Consider the following 21,636-nt stretch of genomic DNA (forward strand, 5'->3'; position numbering starts at 1 on the left):
GTAGTCCTCAGAAAGGGGTCTCCATGCGCCTGCCAGAGTCTGAGCCTCATCCTCAGCTTGACTGGGTCTCATTCTCTCTGGGAAGATCCAAGGCCAAGCACTATGGGATCATAGGATGCTCAGAGACCTCCGAACCTCCCCTCCAGGAAGCTGCTTTTTGTGCCTTGGTGCCTCTTGCAGGGATTCCCTCTCCCCACCTCCCTCCCACAGCCTGGCTAATGCCTATTGGCATCCCTACCCTCAGCTCCAGGGCACCTTTTCCAGGCTGCATCACGTCCGCTCCTGTATGATCCCATAAAACCTGGTTCCTTCCTTCTGTATGGACTCTGCCAGGCCGTGCTAGCCAGGGGGCTGCCCTGGTGAGCAGGAGCTTCCCACTCACATTTCAGCTTTTCCCCTCTCATCATGCTCAGCGGTCTCCATCCATCCTCCATCCTGGGAAACCCAGGTCTGCCTGCCTCTCTCCTGGCGTGGACATCCAGATGGGGCCTGGCACAGAGGAGGTGCTGGGCACATGTCTGCTTAGTGTGTGTGGGAATGAATGAATGAGTGAGTGACTGAGGGACCTCGCCTGCCTCTGAGCCCTGTTCCCAGGAGCCCCTCCTCTGCTTTTTACCACTTGCTACCCGACATGTTTTCTTTTGCTTGTGTAATATATATATATATATATCTTTTTGAGATGGAGTCTGGCTCTGCTGCCCAGACTGGAGTGCAATGGTGCAATCATAGCTCACTGCAGCCTCCAACTCCTGAGCTCAAGTGATCCCCCCACCTCAGCCTCCTCACTAGCTGGGTCTACAGGTACACACCATCATGCCTGGCTATTTATTTTATTTTTAGTAGAGATGGGGTCTTGCTATGTTGCTCAGGCTGGTCTCAAACTCCTGGCCTCAAGTGATCCTCCCGCCTCGGCCTCCTAAAGCATTGGGATTACAGGCATGAGCCACTGCACCCAACCTCTGGGTAAGAAATTTCTGAGGGTCAAGTGGAAAAGATGGTGGAAGGGAGTAGCAAGGGGCAGTGTGTTCACTTGGTCCTGGTACTCTGAAGGACAAGAACAGGTAAACACCTGAGATGCTCTACTCTTGCTTCCTTTGAGGACTTAAGACGACCACCCAACTCGTGGGTCCCTGGTCATATCAGAAACTCCTCAAGGACGGACCCTCCCCTTCCTCATGGGGCTTCAACAGAGTCTCTCCTGTCAGATCAGCAGCACTTTCCTTCTTTTCTTTTCTTTTTCTTTTTTCTTTCTTTTTTTTTTTTTTTTTTGAGGGAGCAGGGACTGAGTCTCGCTCTGTTGCCCAAGCTGGAGTGCAGTGGTGCAATCATGGTTCACTGTAGCCTCAAACTCTTGGGCTCAAGCGATACCCCTGCCTTAGCCTCCTGAGTAGCTGGGACTACAGGTGGCACCACCTCGCCTAGCTTGCCCTTTCTCCCTTTTCAAAGAGCCACTTGCTGTCTGCCCTCCTAACACCACCCAGTGTTGAGGAGGATGCTCTGAGTGGGTGAGCTCCCTGACACCTGCCCCCAGGATAAACATGGGGTGGGGTAGGGACGAGTGGCTGGGCCTTCTCTTTTCAAAGCTGAAGATGGAAGCCCGTGGAGGCCTCATAATGGTTGGAATGCTGAATGTCCTTTTTTTTTTTTTTTTTTTTTTTGAGGCGGAGTCTTGTCATCCATGCTGGAGTGCAGTGGCACAATCTAGGCTCACTGCAGCCTCTGCCTCCCGGGTTCAAGCGATCCTCCTGCCTCAGCCTCCCAAGTAGCTGGGATTACAGGCATGTATCACCATGCCCGGCTAATTTTTGTATTTTTAGTAGAGACGGGTTTTGCCATGTTGGCCAGGCTGGTCTCAAACTCCAGACCTCAAGTGATCCGCCCACCTCGGCCTCCCAAAGTGCTGGGATTACAGGCGTGAGCCACCGCACCTGGCCAGAATGCCAAATTTCTGTAGCTGCTCCCAGGTGGGAAAGGAAACAGTTTAAAGGGCAGGGGTGTGGAGGTGGGGTCCTCTAGGGTCCACCTCTGACTCTAGTACCCTCAGTGTGGCTGGATGAGCCCTGGGCTGGGAGTCACAAGTCCCAGGACCCAATCCTGGTTCTGCCGCAGCACCCTGTGGGCCCCTAGTCCCTGCTGGCTGTTCTTTTGGGATCATTCTGCTCTGAGGGTTCACATTAAGCTGCTCAAATTCAGAAGATGGAAGGATGCTGAGGGTAGAAGGAGCCCCTGTCTGGGTTGGATCATGGACCAGGCAGCAGGCAGGTAAATTACCTGTAAATTACCTCACAGAGACTTTGCTAAGTAGGCCCTCTAGGTCTCAAACCTGCTCCTGGCCAGCTCACTGCCCTGCCCACTGCCACCCCAAATGAATCTACTATCGCACCCAATAGATGGAAGCTGGAGACTCAGTCCTGGTGCCCGTTGCTCCTCCAGAGCCCTGCAGCTCCCACCCCAAAGCTCCATCCTTCAGCCAGGGAAAAACTCGTGGAAGCCCAGAGTTCTGTTTGGCCCAGTAGGCCCCCGAGGATGGGATGGGGCTTTTCCCTTGTGCCTGAACTTGGCCAGAACTTCCTCCACGATCTGAAGGCCAGGAGGCCCCGCACTGGCTCCTCTGTCACTGCCTATTGCCCGAAAGGGCCCTGAAGGCCAGCAGGGTGACCGAAGTCCCAGGGGCTGGCAGGGATGAAAGGTGAGGAGGGGCTTCGCAGCTACTCCAGACAACAGAAATCAAATTGGCTTCACTGCAGCATACAGTTCAGGAAAGAAACACAAACTTGGAATGCTAAACCACACAGAAATGCATTCGGACAACAGAATGAGAAAGAAGGCGTGAAGGAGGATTTAGGGGTGGAAGTCAGGGATGGAGAGGAAGAAGGAGGGAACAAGGAAGGTGGAGAAGGAGGGGAGATGGGCTAGAAAAGTTGGTCGGGGAAAGTCAAGAAAACCAAATGACAAGCCAGGAAACATAGCTTTGTAGCTCATTTGAAGAAAGTGCAAGTTACAAATGAGTAGTCACTAAAATAAAGAAAGAAAAGGGAGGAAGATGAAACCAACCAGGGCAAGATCGAGAGAAAGAGAGAGAAAGAAAACCACATTCAAACCAAGCAAAGTGGTGGGGCTTATCTGGAGATGGGAGCGAGAGCGCACAGCGGAGCTGGGATACCTACCTTCTCAGTGGTCAGGGACAGGAATGCAATAATAAAAAAGAAAAGAAGGTCTCCGCATTGGGAATGCAGAATGGGGGAAAGACAGTGACCCTAAACTGTGCTCCCCCTCTGAGCCAGTAGATGGGTGGCCAATGTGGCTTTTGTCTCATCCCAGGGATGGGAGGGGGCTCTTGCCCAGCCATTTCTGTTTGCTCTTTTTTTTTTTTCTCCTTTTTAAACAATGGGTTCCACTAGCCAAGCTTTCTTTACTGTTCAAACAACAGAAAACCTCCACAGAGCATGCAGGAAGCAGCTGATGGAAGAGAACCACAGGGTGGGCTACAGAGGGGCTGGTAGCATGGGAGAGAGGCCCATGCCGGGGGAGAGAGATGGAGAGGAAGAGAGAAAGAGACAGGAGGCAGACAGACAAAGACACAGACGGGCGAACAGAAAAAGTCAGGCAGAGATAGAAATGGGAAGAGAAGGAGAAAGAGAAACAGAAAGACAGAAACAATGACAGAAGCAAACAGAAACAGAGAGGCAGGAAGAGAGAAAGGTGCCTCCAGACAGAAAGAGGAGACAAGCGCTGTTTAAACAAGGCCAATCGGAGTGGACAGATGGGTGAAGGGAAAACGCGCATTTAAAAGGGAAGGCAACCACAGAGCCGATCTGGAGGAGTGATTCTGCCTCAGGTCAGTCCCACTCCTTTCCCTCTGGCTTCGGCATCATTTTAGCAAAATTCATCCCTTTTGCCTTTTTCTGTTCCTGGATGAGGCAGGTCAGGGGGTGCCTTGGCACCTCTTCTTGGGGGTCACCTGAGGCTGCCCATTACATGATAAAATTTGGACCACAGGGAGAAGCCAGAGAGAGCTCGGAAGCCATGAGCCTGAGCCTTCTCTGCCACCCTCACCTAAGGGTGTCACCTTCCAGGCAGCACCTGACACTGTAGGGTTTTTTGTTTTTTGGGGTTTTTTTTTTTGAGATGGAGTCTCGCTCTGTCACCCAGGCTGGAGTGCAGTGGTGCGATCTCAACTTACTGCAACCTCTGCCTCGTGGGTTCAAGTGATTCTCCTGACTCAGCCTCCCGAGTAGCTGGGACTACAGGCAGGATGATAGCTCGCTGTAGCCTCCAACTCCTGGGCTCAAGTGATCCTCCCACCTCAGCCTTCCAAGTAGCTGGGATTATAGGCATGCACCATCACACCTGGCTAATTAAAAAAAATTTTTTTTTTGTAGAGATAGGGATCTTGCTATGTTGCCCAGGCTGATTTCAAACTCCTGGTCTCAAGCGATCTTCCTGCCTCGTCCTTCCAAAGTACTGGGATTACCGGCATGAGTCACTGTGCCTGCCCTATCCCCTGAAACTTCTAATGCTAAAGACTTCTAAGGTGAGCAGGTGGCCCCTGGGACAGGAATGCAATAATAAAAAGGAAAAAACGGCAAACTCTGTATACTCTTTCTGGGCCTTGGGAGGGTGAGCCTAGCACCAGGCTGTGCCGGTGGGGGCTGGAGGGAGGCCAGTGAAGGCACCAGGTAAGACTGGACAGGAGGGCTTATCCCAGGAGGTCTCCTGATCAGTATCTTCCTCTTTCATCCTACATTGTGTGACCTTGAGTGACTCTCTTCCCTCTCTCTGCCTCAATATTTATTTCTCCACATGTATGAACTGTGAGGGTTTAGGGTTCCCTGAGTCACTGAAGCAACAATCATACGAGTTTCTATAATGTGGGGGCCACCTGCACCCGGGTCTCTCAGTGTGGGCAGACCTCAGTCTAGGGACATGAGAGAGCAGGAGGCTGATTTCTGGAGGGGTCTGATGGGGGAAAGCAGGAGCTGAGACAACCAGCATCCACCTCCCAAATCCTCCTTCTGCTCAGGGCTCCTGGACCGTGCTTTCCATTTTCCACCCTCTCCACAGCTTGGCTGGAGTCTAGAGGTCAGAGTCAGAAGGCTGGAGTCTATTTGTTGTTGTTTGTTTTGAGACAGGGTCTTGCTCTGTTGCCCAAGCTGGAGTGCAGTGGTGCAATTATGGCTCACTGCAGCCTCAAACTCCTGGGCTCAAGCAATCCTCCCATCTCAGCCTCCTGAGTAGCTGGGATTACAGGTGTATTCCACCATGCCCAGCTTTTTCGTTTAAATTTTTATAGTGACAGGGTCTTGCAGTGTTGCCCAGGCTGGAGTGCAGTGGTGCCATCATGGCTCACTGCAGCCTTGGACTCCTGAGCTCAAGTGATTCTCCTCCCTCATCTCCCTCAGTAGCTGAGACTATAGGCACATGCCACCATGCCTGGCTGATTAAAATATATATATATATTTTTTTTGTAGAGATAGAGTCTTGTTCTGTTGACCAGTCAGTCTGGAACTCCAGGCCTCAAGTGATCCTCCTGCCTCAGCCTCCCAAGTAGCTGGGATTACAGGCACCCACCACCATGCTTGGCTATTTTTTATTTTTATTTTTTCCGAGACGGAGTCTCACTCTGTCACCTAGGCTGGAGTGCAGCAGTATGATCTCCGCTCACCGCAACCTCTGCCTCCCAGGTTCAAGTGATTCTCCTGCCTCAGCTTCCCGAGTAGCTGAGATTACAGGCATGCACCACCATGCCTGGCTAATTTTTTTGTATTTTTAGTAGAGACGGGGGTTCGCCATGTTGGTCAGGCTGATCTTGAACTCCTGACCTCAGGTGATCTGCCCACCTCAGCCTCCCCAAATGCTGGGATTACAGGCGTGAGTGACCATGGCTGGCCAAATTTTTGTATTTTTAGTAGAGCTGGGGTTTCACCATGTTGGTCAGGCTGGTCTTGAGCTCCTGACCTCAGGTGATCCACCCCCCTCAGCCTCCCAAAGTGCTAGGATTACAGGTGTGAGCCACCGTGCCCAGCCCAAGATGGAATTTTTTCTCTTGCCTGGAGTGTCTCAGCTAAACTCTGCCAGGTGCCTTCAGACCTCTCCCTCTTCCACAGTTTCCTAAGGATCCGAGTCTGAGGTCTGACACTGATTGTCCTGAACAGCCTGTCCTGCTCCCTGTCCCCCGTGTCCAGCCCATTATACTAAACTGAACTGAGGAGTAGCAGCAAGTTCCAAGAAGCTCCCTGGGCAACCCGGGACAAGTCTCTTCCCCTCCCTGGGTCTTCCAGCTTCTCTCCAGCTTCCTGGGGAATGCAGCAGCACAGGCTGCACCACTGTAGTTAATTTAAAATCTGTGGCAGCTCCAGCCTGTGCCTGGAGTTGAAAGGAGGATTTGCTGCTGCTGCTGACTTGGCAGGAGCTGTTGGTGTGGGAGTGATTTTTTTTTTTAGCGTTATCTTCCCTTTTAAATTCAGATTACAAAGGAAAAAAAAGTATATAGAGATGTGTATATGATTAATGTTCACTTAAAATTCAAAAGCCATCTCTGCATTAAGAGGAAAGGTTCCCACAGTAACACACACAAAAAGAAAATTCTAGAACATAGAAGATAGGAAGAAAAAAAAAACCCAGAGAGATAGTTTGCATTTCTGTACATTAAAATAGAAAAAAAAAAAGGAAAAGAAAATAAAAACAAAACAACAGAAAAAGTTATATAAACTTGCCCACCCTCTTCCCTCACCAGCTAAACAAGAAATGGAATCACAGTATTACCACGTTTCAAATGGGAGGCTAAAAAACAAACAAAAACATAGACGGGGTTAAAAAATGTTGAGCTTTCCTTTTTTTCCGTTTGTTTCTCTCTCTCTTTTTTTCTTTTCTTTTTTTTTTTCAAAGGTATCGTCCAAGAATACCACCCCCACTATTTTTTCCCAAAGACTGTTTCATTCATGGTAAAGTCTGGGACCCCTCTCCCATCCCCCATCTCACTTTTCTGCATATGAGCGAGAACTAGCCTCTTTTGACTCCTCAGGGGTCTTTTTAAGGCAAAGAGGCAGGGATCTGAATGCAGGTTTGAGACCTGGGATGCTCTGAAGTCCCAGATCTCCCAGGACCCCAAGGGTGAGGGATAGGATTTGGGGACCATGCTTGGTGAAAGGAGTCACAAAATGCCGTCTCCAAGAAAACTCCCAGGGCTGTGCCAAACTAGAGTCCCATGCTGGGAGGGAGACAAGATGTGGGTGCTTCAGAAGCTCCCGCACCGAGGCTAGTGGCTGGGTCCCCTTCCCTGACTGCCCTATCCTGGGGATGCCTAGTTGCTGTGGCCATTTTGTCTGCATTGGGGAGGGGGTGGAGGTGGGATCATTGCTCAGGACTCCAGGGCTGGAGAGAGGACCAGAGGTACGAAGGGACCCACTTCCAGCCCTGACTTCAGAGAACCTGTATCTCTGTGTCTCTCGGGAGGCCCCAGCAGGGTGGATGAGAAGCTGGCAAGCAGGTGTTTCGGGTCCTGTGCTCTTGGCACTCCATGCCCACACGGGTGGGGGATGGTGGGTGCCTCTCTTGTGGGTTGTTAATCCTCTCCAGCCTCTGCCATGCTAACCTCAGCTACCTCTGCCTGCCCTCAACCCCCTCCCAAGACAGATCCGGGGACATCAGTGTCATCCTCCCTGCGTGGCCCAACCAAAACCCCCAGAGCCCAGGAGTCTGGTGCCTGGTCCAGGTGGGACAGTCTAGAGACAGGTAAATGTCCTTCAATAAAACTTAAGCTTGAGACCAAGAGCTTTCAGTCAGCTGCCCTTGACTTTCCTCTCTGAGGCCGTGGGAATAAAGGGTGTTTGAGAAAAGAAAGGGAGTGAAAGGAAACAGCCAAAAATCAAAATGAAACTGACCAACACGTACATGTTTGCTGCTGAGACCTGAGGTCTGGGGAGGGGCAGCTCTCCCACTCCCAGCTGAGGCTTTGGGGTTGGGTGGGGGGCAGTCTGTGGGTCTGGGAAGGAACCCACAGGCCTCCCCACCCCAAGCCACCCCCCCACCCACCCCAGTGCCCTTGCCAGCACTGCAGCCCCCTCTCTCTGAGGGGTCTCAACCGTGTGCTCTATAATCAACAGACCAGAAGGGGATGTGGACCTTCCCTGGGGTCTGGGAGAAGCCCCCACCCAGGCCCAGCCCATCCATCTAGGGACAGGCTGAGATGTCTCTCCTCTGCCAGCTCCCCCATTGCACCTGCCTGTAGGTCTTCGGGCATCTGTGCCCCTCTTGGAGGAAGGGTGGGGACAGTTTTGGGGGTGTTGGTGTGGGGTCTCTGAGGCACCCTGGCAGGTGCCTCAGGAGGGTGGCCGTGGGAAGAGGAGCCGGCAGGTTTGAGACACCTGTCCAAGTGTGGGCAGTGCCTGGAAAAGGGCAGAGTCTCCTCAGAGCAGGGACTTTAGAGGGCAGAGGGACTGAGATGGGGAAGGGGGCTGAGGGAGGGAGGGGCTGGGGAGAAGATTGAGGGAGGGAGAGGGGGGTGCTCAGAGGTGGCGCCAGGGCTTGGTGGGAAGAGGGAGACTCAGGGCCCAGGTGGTGCCCAGCGGGGGGTCGTCTCTCGAATCCTGCTCCTGCCTGGGACTCCTATCAATGTCCATGCCCCTCCTACCCTAATATGCCTGGGGAGGGCACGAGACCCTGATTCCTCCCCAGCCCTGTACCCAACTCAGTGCCCCGCGGTCAACCCCCCTCTGGCCTTCAGTTTGCCAAGCGCAAGGGTGGCCCAAGACCTCAGGCGCCCCTCACCCTGACACCAGGGCCAGGTGGGCGCAACGGCCTAGCACTCTCGGCGGCTCCCGAGCCAGGACGCCCCCAGCGGGGAGCCGAGGAGGGAGGAAGCGGCCGCCCCCGCCCCCATGCCACACTTATCGCCCCCTGCCCCGCTGGCGACCCGCCCGACCACGCACGGCGCAGCCCGCGGCGCGGGAACCCTCCGCAAAGCTAAGCGTACGTACATCGGGCGGGCTGTGCGCCGAGCCGGGGCGACCCGCGTGCGCTCCGCTCTTCTGCCCGCTGCCGCCGTTCCGCTGGGGCGACCCCCATCCACTGCCGCCCGACTGGGAAGGCGACCGGCTTCCGCTGGACCGCTGGCTGCCCGTCTTTCGCCCTTCGTCTCGGTGCTTGAGGCTCAGCCTGGGGTTGTGCGCCAGGGAGAATGGGGAGCCGGCGTGGGGCACCCGCTTTGCAAGAATTTGCGCCTCCTCTTTCCCCCCTACCCCGCACGGGGGAAGAGGGCAGCCCCCCACCTGCCTTTTCACCATGCTGGGAACCTTTCCTCTTAGAGAGGGCTTGACCAGGGTGAGCCAGCCAGGCTGTGCCTCGATTTCCAATTCAGGTGGAGGGTTAGGGGCCTTAGGGCAGCTCTTCCTCAAGTTATCACTCCCCTGGTAAATTTCTCTTTTTAAAAATTATTATTAGGCTGGGCTTGGTGGCTCACGCCTGTAATCCCAGCACTTTGGGAGGCCGAGGCAGGCGGATCCCTTGAGGTCAGGAATTTGAGACCAGGCTGGCCGAAATGGTGAAACCCCATCTCCACTAAAAATACAAAAATTAGTCCGGCATGGTGGTGCATGCCTGTAATCCCAGCTACTCAGGTGGCTGAGGCTGGAGAATTGCTTGAATCTGGGAGGCGGAGGTTGCAGTGAGCCAAGATTGCGCCACTGCTCTCTAGCCTGGGCAATAGAGCAATACACATCACAAAATATATATATATATATAATATATATATTATACGTATAATATATATATAATATATATTATACGTATAATATAATATATATATAATATATATTATTATTATTACTTTTAATTAAAGAAGGGGGGGGGTCTCACTATGTTGCCCAGGCTGGTCTCGAACTCCTGGCCTCAAGCGATCCTTCTGCTTTGGCCTCCCAAAGTGCTGAGATTACAGCCGTGAGCCACCACACCTGGCCACCCCGATAAACTTCTACCCACCGATGAACTGACATTCTGTCCACCAGCCTTGCTCCCCAGCCCTTGGGGGTGTTTAATCTGCAACCCTCATCCCCCACCAGGAGAAAGCCTCCCAGAGGCCCAGGCCTACCTGCTGGGAGATCTGGAATCACTGTAGTGGGAGGAGAGGGAGGGGCTGTGGGAGCTGCCACTGCTATGGCGATGAGACCTCCGGCCTGGGGACTCTGTGTGAGGCCTGGCGTGGATGAGGGAAATCAGCCTGTACCTCAATTCTGCCCCCCATGACACCCCAGCCCCCAAGTTGCCCAGCTTCCCACCAGGATCCCAGTGGAATGCTACTGAAAGCCAGTGTTCATCAGTCCCCTAACGTCTGCTATAAAAGCTACATCAGTAGTGTTGGTGCTGGCCGCAGAGCCTATCTTGTCCATATGGGTCAGCTGTGAGAATTAGGAAAAGGCCCCCTTTTCTCTAGACAACCCCAGCCTCCCAAGACCCCCCTTGGCCCTCACCAGGTGATCCTGGAACTTGTGGGGTGGGAGGAAGGAGGGCGGGGGAGTCACGAGGACTGGGCTTGGAAGGACCCTGGGTTGGAAGGCAAGAGGCCTGGGTTTCGGTTCCAGCTCTGATTCAGCAAGAGCCCTTGGCTTTCTTTCTAGATCTTAATTTTTCCATCTGGGCAAAATGAGCTACCTTTAATGGCCTCATTCTATGATTCTAAAAGGCCTAGTTTGCTGGGGCAGGAGGGAGAACGAATGAGGGGGCTGGAGAGTAGGGAGGGCACTTACCTCTTCTTCTCTTTGTTCTTCTCTTTTCTTTTGCTCTTGGAGCTTCGAGATCTGCAGAGAGCAGAGACCACAGTGATGGTGTGGCCCAGGGAGGGTGCGGCCTTCATGCCTTGGAGCCTGGGTATACCCAGGTGTGAATCTGAGATTTGTTCCACTCTAGGGCCTGAGCCCCATGGCTGGTGGGGACTTTTCCATCCTACTCCACCCCTTTGTCCCTTTCATTCAGCCAAGGCTCGGGCCTTCCTCCTCCTGGAAGTCCTGGCCTGTGAACACCTCCTCCCTGGGTCGCAAATGCTGCCCAGTCTGGGAGGGCCACAGAAGTGTGGCTGGCCCCAGATAAAGTAGGGTGCTGTAGCCGGGCGCGGTGGCTCACGCCTGTAATCTCAGCACTTTGGGAGGCTGAGGCCAGTGGATCACTTGAGGTCAGGAGTTTGAGACCAGCCTGACCAACATGGAGAAACCCAGTCTCTACTAAAAATACAAAATTAACCAGGCGTGGTGGTGTGTGCCGGTAATCCCAGCTACTAGGGAGGCTGAGGCAAGAGAATCACTTGAACCTAGGAGGCAGAGGTTGTGTGAGCTGAGATCGCGCCTTTGCACTCCAGCCTGGGCAATAAGAGTGAAACCCTGTCTCAGGAAAAAAAAAAAAAAAAAAAAAAAAAAAAAAAGGCAGGGGTTGCTGTTTGCAGGTGTGGCAGCCTCAAGCCTCAGGTCTGGGCCAGGTAGAAATGGTGATTTGCTCTTGTCTTTTGGTACTGGACTTGGGGACATACCCAGTACTCATTCCCTTGAGTATTGGGGTGTGGCCTGATAATCATACCTCCTGTGCCCCCTTGCTCCGTGTGCTCCCAGACTGGCCCAGCCCTAGGCCAGCTCACCAGGGGTTTAGGTAAGAAATGCTTTCCCAAGGGCGTGATGTCCCAGCTTTTTTTTTTTTGTCTTGAGACAGAGTCCCGCTCTGTTGCCCAGGCTGGTGTGCAGTGGCACAATCTCAGCTCACTGCAACCTCCACCTTGCAGGTTCAAGTAATTCTCATGCCTCAGCCTCCCAAGTAGCTGGGATTACAGTTGCCTGCCACCACGTCTGGCTATTTTTTGTTTGTTTGTTTTAGTAGAAACAAGATTTCACCATGTTGGCCAGGCTGGTCTCAAACTCCTGGCCTCAAGTGATCCGCCCGCCTCAGCCCTCCAAAGTGCTGGGATTACAGGTGTGAGCCACCGTGCCTGGCCAATCTCTCTGCTTTTGAATGACATCTCTGGATCTATCTCCAGGGCTGCCCCCTCCCAACTCCCATAGCTTCCTGTCACATCCCATCCAGCCCTCTGGGGAAAGACCCCCAACCCAGCACCCTCTACCTTTGATGAAAGGCCTGAGAAGCTTCTGGTTAGCCCTCAAAGGTCTCACCCAACCCCAATCCTCAGCCCCATCCTCCCTGGTGCCACCAGATCCCTTCAGACCCCCAAAACAAAGCCATGCTAAGGAACACAGAAATGTGCTTCCTGCAGGAGCAGAGTGAGTGCAGGACAGGCCCGGAGGCTAAGGGTTTGGGTGCTGGAGTCTGCTTTGGGCTTCAGTCTCCCCATTGGAAGCTGGTCTATTCCTAGTTCACTTTTAGGACCTGTCCAGGAAGGATGGGAGCTGGCCAGAGGGTGTGTGTAAGCTAATGGTGGCCACTTGGGGGCAGTAAGGACCCACAGTGATCCATAGACACTGGAAGGCCAGGGGAAGATGAAAAATTGGGGACATTGGAGGGGCAGGGTTAGGTGCTTATGTAGGCTCCTCCCCTACTTGGCAAATTCCCACTGCAAGGAAGGAACTCTGGACTCTGCCCTTTCTCTGGGCTGCTGGGAGGGGATCTGGCTCTGATGCCACCTCTGGAATGTGACCGCCCCACAACTCTCTTCCTTCCGAGCTCTTCTCTCCTTTCCCTTTTCCCTTCTTTTCCTTTTCATTTATTTATTTATTTATTTATTTATTTTATTTATTTATTTTTCTGAGACAGAGTCTTGTTCTGTCGCCCAGACTGGAGTGCAGTGGTGAGATCTCAGCTCCCTGTAACTTCCTCCTCCTGGTATCAAGTGATTCTCCTACCTCAGCCTCCCAAGTAGCTGGGATTACAGGCACCCGCCACCATGCCCCAATAATTTTTGTATTTTCAGTACAGACGGACTATGTTGGCCAAACTGGTCTCAAAGTCCTGACCTCAAATGATCCACCCACCTCGGCCTCCCAAAGTGCTGGGATTACAGGCATGAGCCACCACACCCAGCCTTTTTTTTTTTCCCTGAGACAGAGTCTCGCTGTGTCACCCAGGCTGGAGTGCCGTGCACTCCACTGTGATCTCTCACCTCACTGCAACCTCCACCACCCGGGTTCAAGCGATTCTCCTGCCTCAGCCTCCCAAGTAGCTGGGATTACAGGCACTCACCACCACACCCAGCTAATTTTTGTATTTTTAGTAGAGACAGGATTTCACCAAGTTGACCAGGCTGGTCTCAAACTCCTGGCCTCAATAGATCCGCCCGCCTCAGCCTCCCAAAGTGCTGGGTTACAGACGTGAGCCACCATGCCTGGCTCAGGCTGTTTTCTGCTTTCTCAGCAACCCTATTCTCCTGCACCACTCTGCCTCCACCTGGACTTCTGCCTTTCACTTCCTCTCCCCTCCCCCAGTCCACGCTGAACAAGCCACTGTCCTGATCAGAGCTCCCCCACACTAGCCCCCAGCCCTCCTGGGTGGAGGATGGCTCCATGACCTGGCAGTCAAACCTGTTGGGAGGCTAGCATCTGTCCCCGAGAAACTCTACCTCTGGCCACAGCTCCCTGACCCTGCCTCCTATCCATGGAGGCTTCCCAGCTCACAGAGGTCCTCCTGCCTCTCAAGCTCTTTCCCTGCAAATTCAGGGTCTCAGTGTTTCTGCTTGTCTAACCGGCACCTCCACAGACAGACACACCCCTTGGGCATTGGACCTGCCATGTTGTCTAGAAATTCTTGGGGTCCCCATGTCGTGGCTGATGCATGGGGCAGGTGAGGGTTGCAAACAGTTGGTTTTCATGCTTCTCCTCCACTGCCCAGTCCCCGCAGCCTGGCTCTGGGAAGGAACCCTGGAGCTGAATGATGGAGCCCGGTGGGACCCTCAAAACCCCCTCCCATCACTGCATCCTTTGGGCTTTGGTCCCTTAAGGGACCACTGACCATGTCCTCTGCAAAGCGCCGCTCACCTGTGCCGTCTCTTCCTCCGGGATCCAGAATCAGACCTGTAGGGCGATAAAAGAGTTCTCTTGAGCCTGCCTGGGGTGGCCCAGGGGAGACCTATGGAGGGCCACAGCCCTGGCCCTGGGCCCCACGGGAGGAAGAGGAGCCCCCAGGGTGGGGGCAGCAAGGGTACCTGTCTCGGCGATGCTTCTTCACACTCTTCTTCTTCTTGCGGAGGGGTGAGGAGCTCCCACAGCTGTGGACACAGGGAGGTGGGCTCTAGTGAGCTGGGGTGGGGGGTGGGGAGCTGAAAATGGCTGGAGAGGCCTGGGTGCTTGGGACATTGAAGCTGGAAAGGGAATTCCAGGCCATGAAGCCCAAGGTCCCTTGTACAGAGTGACCCGAGGCCCCAAGGGTCACCAAGGTCCCTCAGGGTAGTTGATGGCACTGCCTATGTTGTCCCCAAGTCACCCTTCCAGCCCCCCTGGCATTGTGGGCAAAGATAGTTTCAAACCCAGAGGTCAGAGGCTCCAATGGTGGGATTCATGGCCTCTGTAGGGGCGAAGCTTGCACCTTGGCAGTGTCCAGGTGCAGGCCCTGAGGGTCCAGGCCTCCGGCTTCTGGGGGATGGCATTGGAATCTCTCCCACCCACAGACGTCCCCCGCCCTGGGTCCAGCCGGCTCTGTCCCCACTGACCTGCATTCAGACTCCAGTCTCCTCTTTTTGCTGAGGGCAGATGCCAGGAAGAAAGGACAGACGGATGGATGGGGTTAGGTGGGGCCCCAGACACTTGCCAGGGTCTCACGCAGGACAGGGGAGGGTGGACAGAGAGATTCGGGGATGGCAGATGAGGCCCCTCCTCCCCAGGGCCACTCGCATTGGTGTTGGTGGGCACGGGACCCCTGGGTGAGGGCAGGGGGGACTGGGAGCACAGGGGGGACTGGTAACGCACAGGCCGGGTCAGTGAGTCTGGCTCTGGGGGATTCAGTAAGAGGCAGGTGCTAGTGACGGGCTCAGTGAGGGGCGGATCCCAGATAAGGGGAGGGGCTCGATGAGGGGTGGGGCCTAGTGGGGAGAGGAGCTCCATGAGGGGCGGGTCCTAGAGAAGGGGAGGGGCTCCTTGAGGGGAGGGACTTAGCGAAGGGGAGGGGCTCGTTGAGGGGCGGAGCCTAGCGAGGGGAGGAGCTTGAGGCCTGGGGTGGGTTCAGTTACCTGGAGGGCACTTAGTCGGGAGTCGGCACGGTGAGGGCGAGGGAGGGGCTCAGAGAGGGGCGGGGTTCACAAATACGGCAAGGTTGTGGGCCAGGGACGGGCATCCAGGGAGAGACCCCACCTCCTCCTCCCTTCCCGCTTCGGCCAGGCGCGGTTCTCACCGGCTTCTCCGGTGGCCGCCTTTCTTTTTCTTCTTTTTCTTGGGAGGGGGCGATGGCGAGCTGCTAGACCAGTGCTTGGTCCTGGGGAAGAAGGGGCGGGGGTGGGGGCGGTGAGCGGGGGCAGCCCCGAGCGCCCCCCACCCCCGCCGCGGCGGCCGCTGACCTGTACCCGCGGTGGCCGCGGTAGCAGGCGGCCGGGCAGTCACAGTCCACTGGGCCGTCGTCATCGTCAAAGGGCGCGTACTCCAGGCCCAGCTCAGCGCCCTCGGTCAGCCGCGGGGTCTCCGCCACACTGCCGGCGACAGGGACGCTCACCACCCGTCTCGGGACGGCTTTTTTCCACCCCTTTTCCCGGCGCCGGGGGCCTGACCTAGCCCCCCAAGTCTGCGGGCTGCTACCCGACTGGAGGAGGGGCGAGGGGGATCTGCGGCCCCTGGCCTTACAGGGCCAGGGGGAGATTTGGGGAACCCAACAGGGCACATCCCCTACAGGTCCCCGACCTCACGGTACAATCTTTTGCAAAAAAGAAAGATAACCAAGCCCCTTATTTAGCCCGCAACCTTATAAGTTCTCACCATCTCGGTAAGCCCCCTCCTCTTTTTTTTTTAATTTTGGAGATAGGGTCTTGCTGTATTGTTCAGGCTGGGTTGCAGTGGTGGGATCATAGCTCACTGCAGCCTTGAACTTCTGGGCCCAAGCGATCCTTCCTCCTCAAGCCTCTTGAGCAGCTGGGACTACAGGCGTGGACCCCCACCCTGGCTAATTTGAAAAATTTTGCAGAGACGGGGGTCTCACTATGTTGCTCAGGCTGGGTTCGAACTCCTGGCCTCAAGCGATCCTCCCCTTTGATCTCTCAAAGTGCTGGAATTCCAGGCATGAGCCACCCTGCACTCGTGGGTGGGGGGTGTGTGTGTGCCTACTCCTTAGATGAGGCTCCTCTTTCTCACTGAATCCCCTCCATATCCTAGCCCCATTAATTGAAGCCCTCCCCCTCAGTGAACCCCCCATTTGATCCCTGTGCCCCTAACCCTACTGTCCTATTCTGGGAACCCCATCCCCACCCCTCCTTTCTCTCACTGAATCCTACTTTCTCTTTTCTTTCTTTTTTTTTTCAGTCTCACTCTGTTGTCCTGGCTGGAGTGCAGGGGCCCGATCTCGCCTCACTGCAACATCTGCCTGCTGCAATCTCCTGCAATCTCACCTCACTGCAACCTCCGCTTCCTGGGTTGAAGTGATTCTCCTGCCTCAGCCTCCCGAGTAGCTGGGATTACAGGTGCCGGCTAATTTTTGTATTTTTAGTAGAGACGGGGTTTCTCCATGTTGGTCAGGCTGGTATGGAACTCCCGACCTCAGGTATCTGCCAGCCTTGGCCTTCCGAAGTGCTGGGATTACAGGCGTGAGCCACCGCGCACGGCGAACTCTAATTTCTTTCTTTTTTTTTTTTTTTTGAGATGGAATCTGACTGTGTCGCCTAGGCTGGAGTGCAGTGGCATGATCTCAGCTCACTGCAACCTCCGCCTGCTGGGTTCAAGCAATTCTCCTGCCTCAGCCTCCCGAGTAACTGGGACTACAAGCATGCACCACCAGGCCCAGCTAATTTTTTGTATTTTTTAGTAGAGACGGGGGTTTCACCATGCTGGCCAGGCTGGTCTTGAACTCCTGACCTCGTGATCCACCCGCCTTGGCCTCCCAACGTGCTGGGATTACAGGCGTGGGCCACCGCGCCCGGCGAGCTCTAATTTCTTAAAGAGCCCCTTCCTCCTGGCCTACGTCCGCCCTCCCCGAGCCCTGGCTCAATGATGTGGGTCTTTCCTCACCTTGGTGTCCTAGTCCTTGAGCCCCTCTTCCGCTGGCTGAGTGCCTCCCTACCTCCCTTCCCCTCCTTTCCTCCAGCCCGGCCTCTGTCGCTGAAATATTCATAGCCTCTCCTCGCCCTCCCCCCTGCAGCCTCCAGGGGGCCCCGCTGCTCATCTCCCGCAGCAGGACTGTGCTCATCAATCAAGCCTGGTGGCAGAGGGTGGGGGCCTCCGATACTATCCATCTTACAGAACTCTCCTTTTCGCTCAGCAGGGACCAGACGCCTCCTGTCCCTGCTCCCGGAGCCCCAGTCAGCCTCTGCCACAGATGTTGGCTCCCTACAGGCTCTTCTCAGAGCGCTTTTTTTTTCTAGAGGTAGCTGAGCTGGAGGCAGGAGGAGCATGAGCTTTGAAGCTCCAGACAAGGACTCATCCCGTACAGTCCCGAGCCGCCTTGTGACCTGGGGCCTGCCGTGTCCCCCTGTGAGCCTCGTCTCGAAGGTGAGAGTGATAACTCCATTCCAGGGCTGTTGGGAGAATTTGCTGAAGTCATAGGTGCTGTGCAGTTTCTTTATGTTTTATTTTATTTTTTGAGACAGAGTCTCACACTGTTGCGAGGCTGGAGTGCAGTGGTGCGATCACAGCTCACTGCAGCCTTGAACTCCTGGCCTCAAGCAATCCTCCCACTCCAGCCTCCAGAGTAGCTGGGACTACAGGAGCACACCACCACTCCCAACTAATTAAAAAAAATTTTTTTGTAGAGATGGGGTCTCACTATGTTGCCCAGGCTGGTCTTGACTTCCTGGCCTCAAGCCAGGAGGATTGCTCAAGAAATTCTCTTGCCTTGGCCTCCCAAAGTACTAGGATTACAGGTGTGAGCCACCGTGCCAGGCCTTCTTTTTTTTTTTTGAGACAGAGTCTTGCTCTGTCACCCAGGCTGGAGTGCAGTGGCACGATCTCGGCTCACTACAAACTCTGCCTCCTGGGTTCACGCCATTCTCCTGCCTCAGCCTCCCTAGTACCTGGGACTACAGGCGCCCACCACCACGCCCAGCTAATTTTTATTGTATTTTTAGTAGAGACGGGGTTTCACCATGTTAGCCAGGATGGTCTAGATCTCCTGACCTCGTGATCCACCCACCTCGGCCTCCCAAAGTGCTGGGATTACAGGCGGGAGCCACCGCGCCCGGCCTTTTTTTTTTTTTTTTTTTTTTAATTGAACAAGCCTGGAAGTGACCCTCCAGAGGCCTGTCTCCAGGGGGGTGGCCCCTACCTTCCAGTTTTTATCCAAGCTGGCTCAGACAGTGCCCTCCCCCACCAAAATGGAGGCTTAGCCCTGGTTTCAGCAGAGCTCCCCTTACTCCTGGGTGCTGTTCATCTGGCTCAACCCTTCCCCACCCACAGCAATAGAGGCGAGGGCTTGGATCGGCAGAGCATTAAGGACATGAGTTTTGGATTTGTTAGAGGCGTGTGAACCAGAGCAACTCCATCTTGAACAGGGGCAGTATAAAATGAGGCTGAGACCTACTGGGTTGCACTCCCAGGAGATTAGGCATTCTAAGTCGCAGGATGAGATAGGAGGTCAGCACAAGATACAGGTCATAAAGACCTCGCTGACAAAACAGGTTGCAGTAAAGAAGCCGGCCAAGGGCCTGGCGGGTGGCTCATGCCTGTAATCCCAGCACTTTGGGAGGCTGAGGCAGGCGGATCACCAGAGGTTGGGAGTTCGAGACCAGCCTGACCAACATGGAGAAACCCTGTCTCTACTAAAAACACAAAATTAGCCAGGTGTGGTGGCGCACGCCTGTAATCCCAGCTACTCGGGAGGCTGAGGCAGGAGAATCACTTGAACCCAGGAGGTGGAGGTTGCAGTGAGCTGAGATCGTGCCATTGCGCTCCAGCCTGGTCAAAAAAGGATGAAACTCGAAAAAAAAAAAAAAAAGAAGCCGGCCAAAACCCACCAAAACCAAGATGGTGATGAGAGTGACGTGACAAAAAAACGTCAGGAAGTTACCCTATGTAGTCTAGAAAGGGGAGGCACGAATAATCCACCCCTTGTTTAGCATATCATCAAGAAATAACCATATAAATGGGCAACCAGCAGCCCTCCGGCTGCTCTGTCTATGGAGTAGCCATTCTTTTTTTTTTTTTAAACGAGTCTTGCTCTTGTCGCCCAGGCTGGAGTGCAGAGGCCTGATCTCGGCTCATTGCAACCTCCGCCTCCAGGGTTCAAGGGATTCTCCTGCCTCATTCTCCCTAGTAGCTGGGATTATAGGCACCCGCCACCACGCCCAGCCAATTTTTTGTATTTTTAGTAGAGAGAAGGTTTCACCATGTTGGCCAGGCTGGTCTCGAACTCCTGACCTCAGGTGATCTACCTGCCTCGGCCTCCCAAAGTGCTGGGATTACAGACATGAGCCACCGCGCCCTGCCTGAGTGGCCATTCTTTTGTTCCTTTACTCTCTTAATAAACTTGCTTTTGCTTTGCACTGTGGACACCCTCTGAATTCTTTCTTGAGTGAGATTCAAGAACCCTCTCTTGGGGTTTAGATCAAATCCCTTTCCTGTAACAGATTCACAGAGACAGGTTTGAATCCAGGCATGACTAAGCTCTTGGTCACATCTATACATCGAGGAAAAGAACAGACCACCTTTGAGGAAAGGATTAAGTAAAATGCTGTCTATGAGGCCTGGCCTGTGACTGTCATCCGGGGCGGGGTAGCCACTGTTAAACGGAGGGGCCGTTGCTGCTACTTACACACCAACACCTCTTCCGGGGAGAAAAGACGCTGCAACACAGGAAATGAGACAGAGGGAAGGGAGGCAGGCCACAGCTACAGGGTAAAATACAAATTTTTAGGGAACCCACTAATTGACTCTTTGAAGCCTGATTTTGTATCTCAAAAAATGTAACCAGGCCGGGTGTGATGGCTCATGCCTGTAATCCCAACACATTGGGAGGCCAAAGTGGGAGGATCCCTTGAGGCCAGGAATTTGAGACCAGCCTGGGCAACATAGTGAGATTCCTGTCTTTACAAAAAAATAAAAATAAAAAGCAGGGCACACTGGCATGCACCTGTAGAGTCCCAGCTACCTGGGAGGCTGGGGCCAGAGGATGGCTTGAGCCCAGGAGTTTGAGGCTGCAGTGAGCTATGATGATGCCACTGCACTCTAGCCTGAGTGACACAGCGAGACCCCATCTTTAAGAAAAAATAGCTGGGCGTGGTGGCTCATGCCTGTAATCCCAGCACTTTGGGAGGCCAAGGCGGGCGGATCACCCGAGGTCAGGAGTTCGAGACCAGCCTGACCAGCATGGAGAAACCCCGTCTCTACTAAAAATACAAAATTAGCTGGGTGTGGTGGCACATGCCTGTAATCCCAGCTACTTGAGAGGCTGAGGCAGAAGAATTGCTCGAACCCAGGAGGCGGAGGTTGCAGTGAGCCAAGATCGCTCCACGGCACTCCAGCCTCGGTGAAAGAGCGAAACTCCATCTCAAAAAAAAAAAAAAGAGAAAGAAAGAAAGAAAAGAAAAAATAATGTTACCCAAATATGACAGGGGTAGCTAGCTTTGAGGCCGTTCTCAAGAACTTCATTCAATTCCCGAACAAGTCCCGATTCCCAAGCTGTGTGATGCCTTGATGTCACACAGCACGTAGCGAGGTTTTTCTGGGGTGACAGAGGAGAGGCTCATGTCATCCCCCGGCTTGTGCAGAGCCAAACACCCCCACATTCCTTTGGTTAAACTTCTCTTTTCTTCTCCATGCTCCTCTTCCTGAGGCCAGTGGCATCCTACCTCCTGTCCTTGTCCCTAAAATTCCCAACACCCTCAGCTCATCAAGCCCCATCCTTCCAGGGCCCATTACCCCTACACAGCTCCTCAGCCACAAAAGTACCTGCCTGACACATAAAACATAGTCTTTAGCAAAACTTAAGCTCACATTGAGTATTGTGTGGGTGAGCTGGTAGGAGCAGGGAGCTTCAGTTGATACTGACACAAAAATGATGAAGGTTATTTACAAAATAAAATAGCCCAGGCTGGGTGCGGTGGCTCGTGCCTGTAATCCCAGCACTTTGGGAGGCTGAAGCAACTGGATCACTTGAAGTGAGGAGTTCGAGACCAGCCTTACCAACATGGTGAAACCTCATCTCTACTAAAAATACAAAATTAGCCAGGCATGGTGGGACATGCTTGTAATCCCAGCTACTCGGGAGGCTGAGGCAGGAGAATTGCTTGAACCTGGGAGGCGGAGGTTGCAGTGACCCAAATGGTGCCATTGCACTCCAGCCTGGGCAACAAGAGCGAAACTCCGTCTCAAAACAGCCCAGTTTAGCCAGGCACAGTGGCCCATGCCTGTCATCCCAGCAACTCAGGAGGCTTAAGTGGGAGTATCGCTTGAGACCAGGAGTTTAAAACCAGCCTGGGCAAGAAAGCAAGACCCCCGTCTGTACAAAAAAAAAAAAAATACCAAAAAACAAAAAACACATAGATTAGCTGGATGTGGTGGTGCATGCCTGTAATCCTGGCAGGAT

At 53.9% G+C, this 21,636-nt stretch overlaps 1 protein-coding gene across 1 annotated transcript in view; it reads right to left on the reverse strand.

Moving 5' to 3' along the window:
- The window catches only part of SRRM3 (serine/arginine repetitive matrix 3), an 84,740-nt gene that overhangs the window by 10,490 nt on the left and 52,614 nt on the right, over nucleotides 1-21,636 (reverse strand). Inside the window, exons 4-11 of the mRNA XM_030797523.1 lie at nucleotides 15,473-15,601; nucleotides 15,310-15,390; nucleotides 14,633-14,662; nucleotides 14,129-14,191; nucleotides 13,962-13,997; nucleotides 10,743-10,793; nucleotides 10,088-10,192; nucleotides 8,979-9,156 (exon numbers count right to left, since the gene is read on the reverse strand). Coding sequence (XP_030653383.1) covers nucleotides 8,979-9,156; nucleotides 10,088-10,192; nucleotides 10,743-10,793; nucleotides 13,962-13,997; nucleotides 14,129-14,191; nucleotides 14,633-14,662; nucleotides 15,310-15,390; nucleotides 15,473-15,601 — 673 coding nt within the window. The remainder of the gene's footprint in view (nucleotides 1-8,978; nucleotides 9,157-10,087; nucleotides 10,193-10,742; nucleotides 10,794-13,961; nucleotides 13,998-14,128; nucleotides 14,192-14,632; nucleotides 14,663-15,309; nucleotides 15,391-15,472; nucleotides 15,602-21,636) is intronic.

Source organism: Nomascus leucogenys, chromosome 17, assembly GCF_006542625.1.
Source record: "Nomascus leucogenys isolate Asia chromosome 17, Asia_NLE_v1, whole genome shotgun sequence".
Lineage (NCBI taxonomy): Eukaryota > Metazoa > Chordata > Mammalia > Primates > Hylobatidae > Nomascus > Nomascus leucogenys.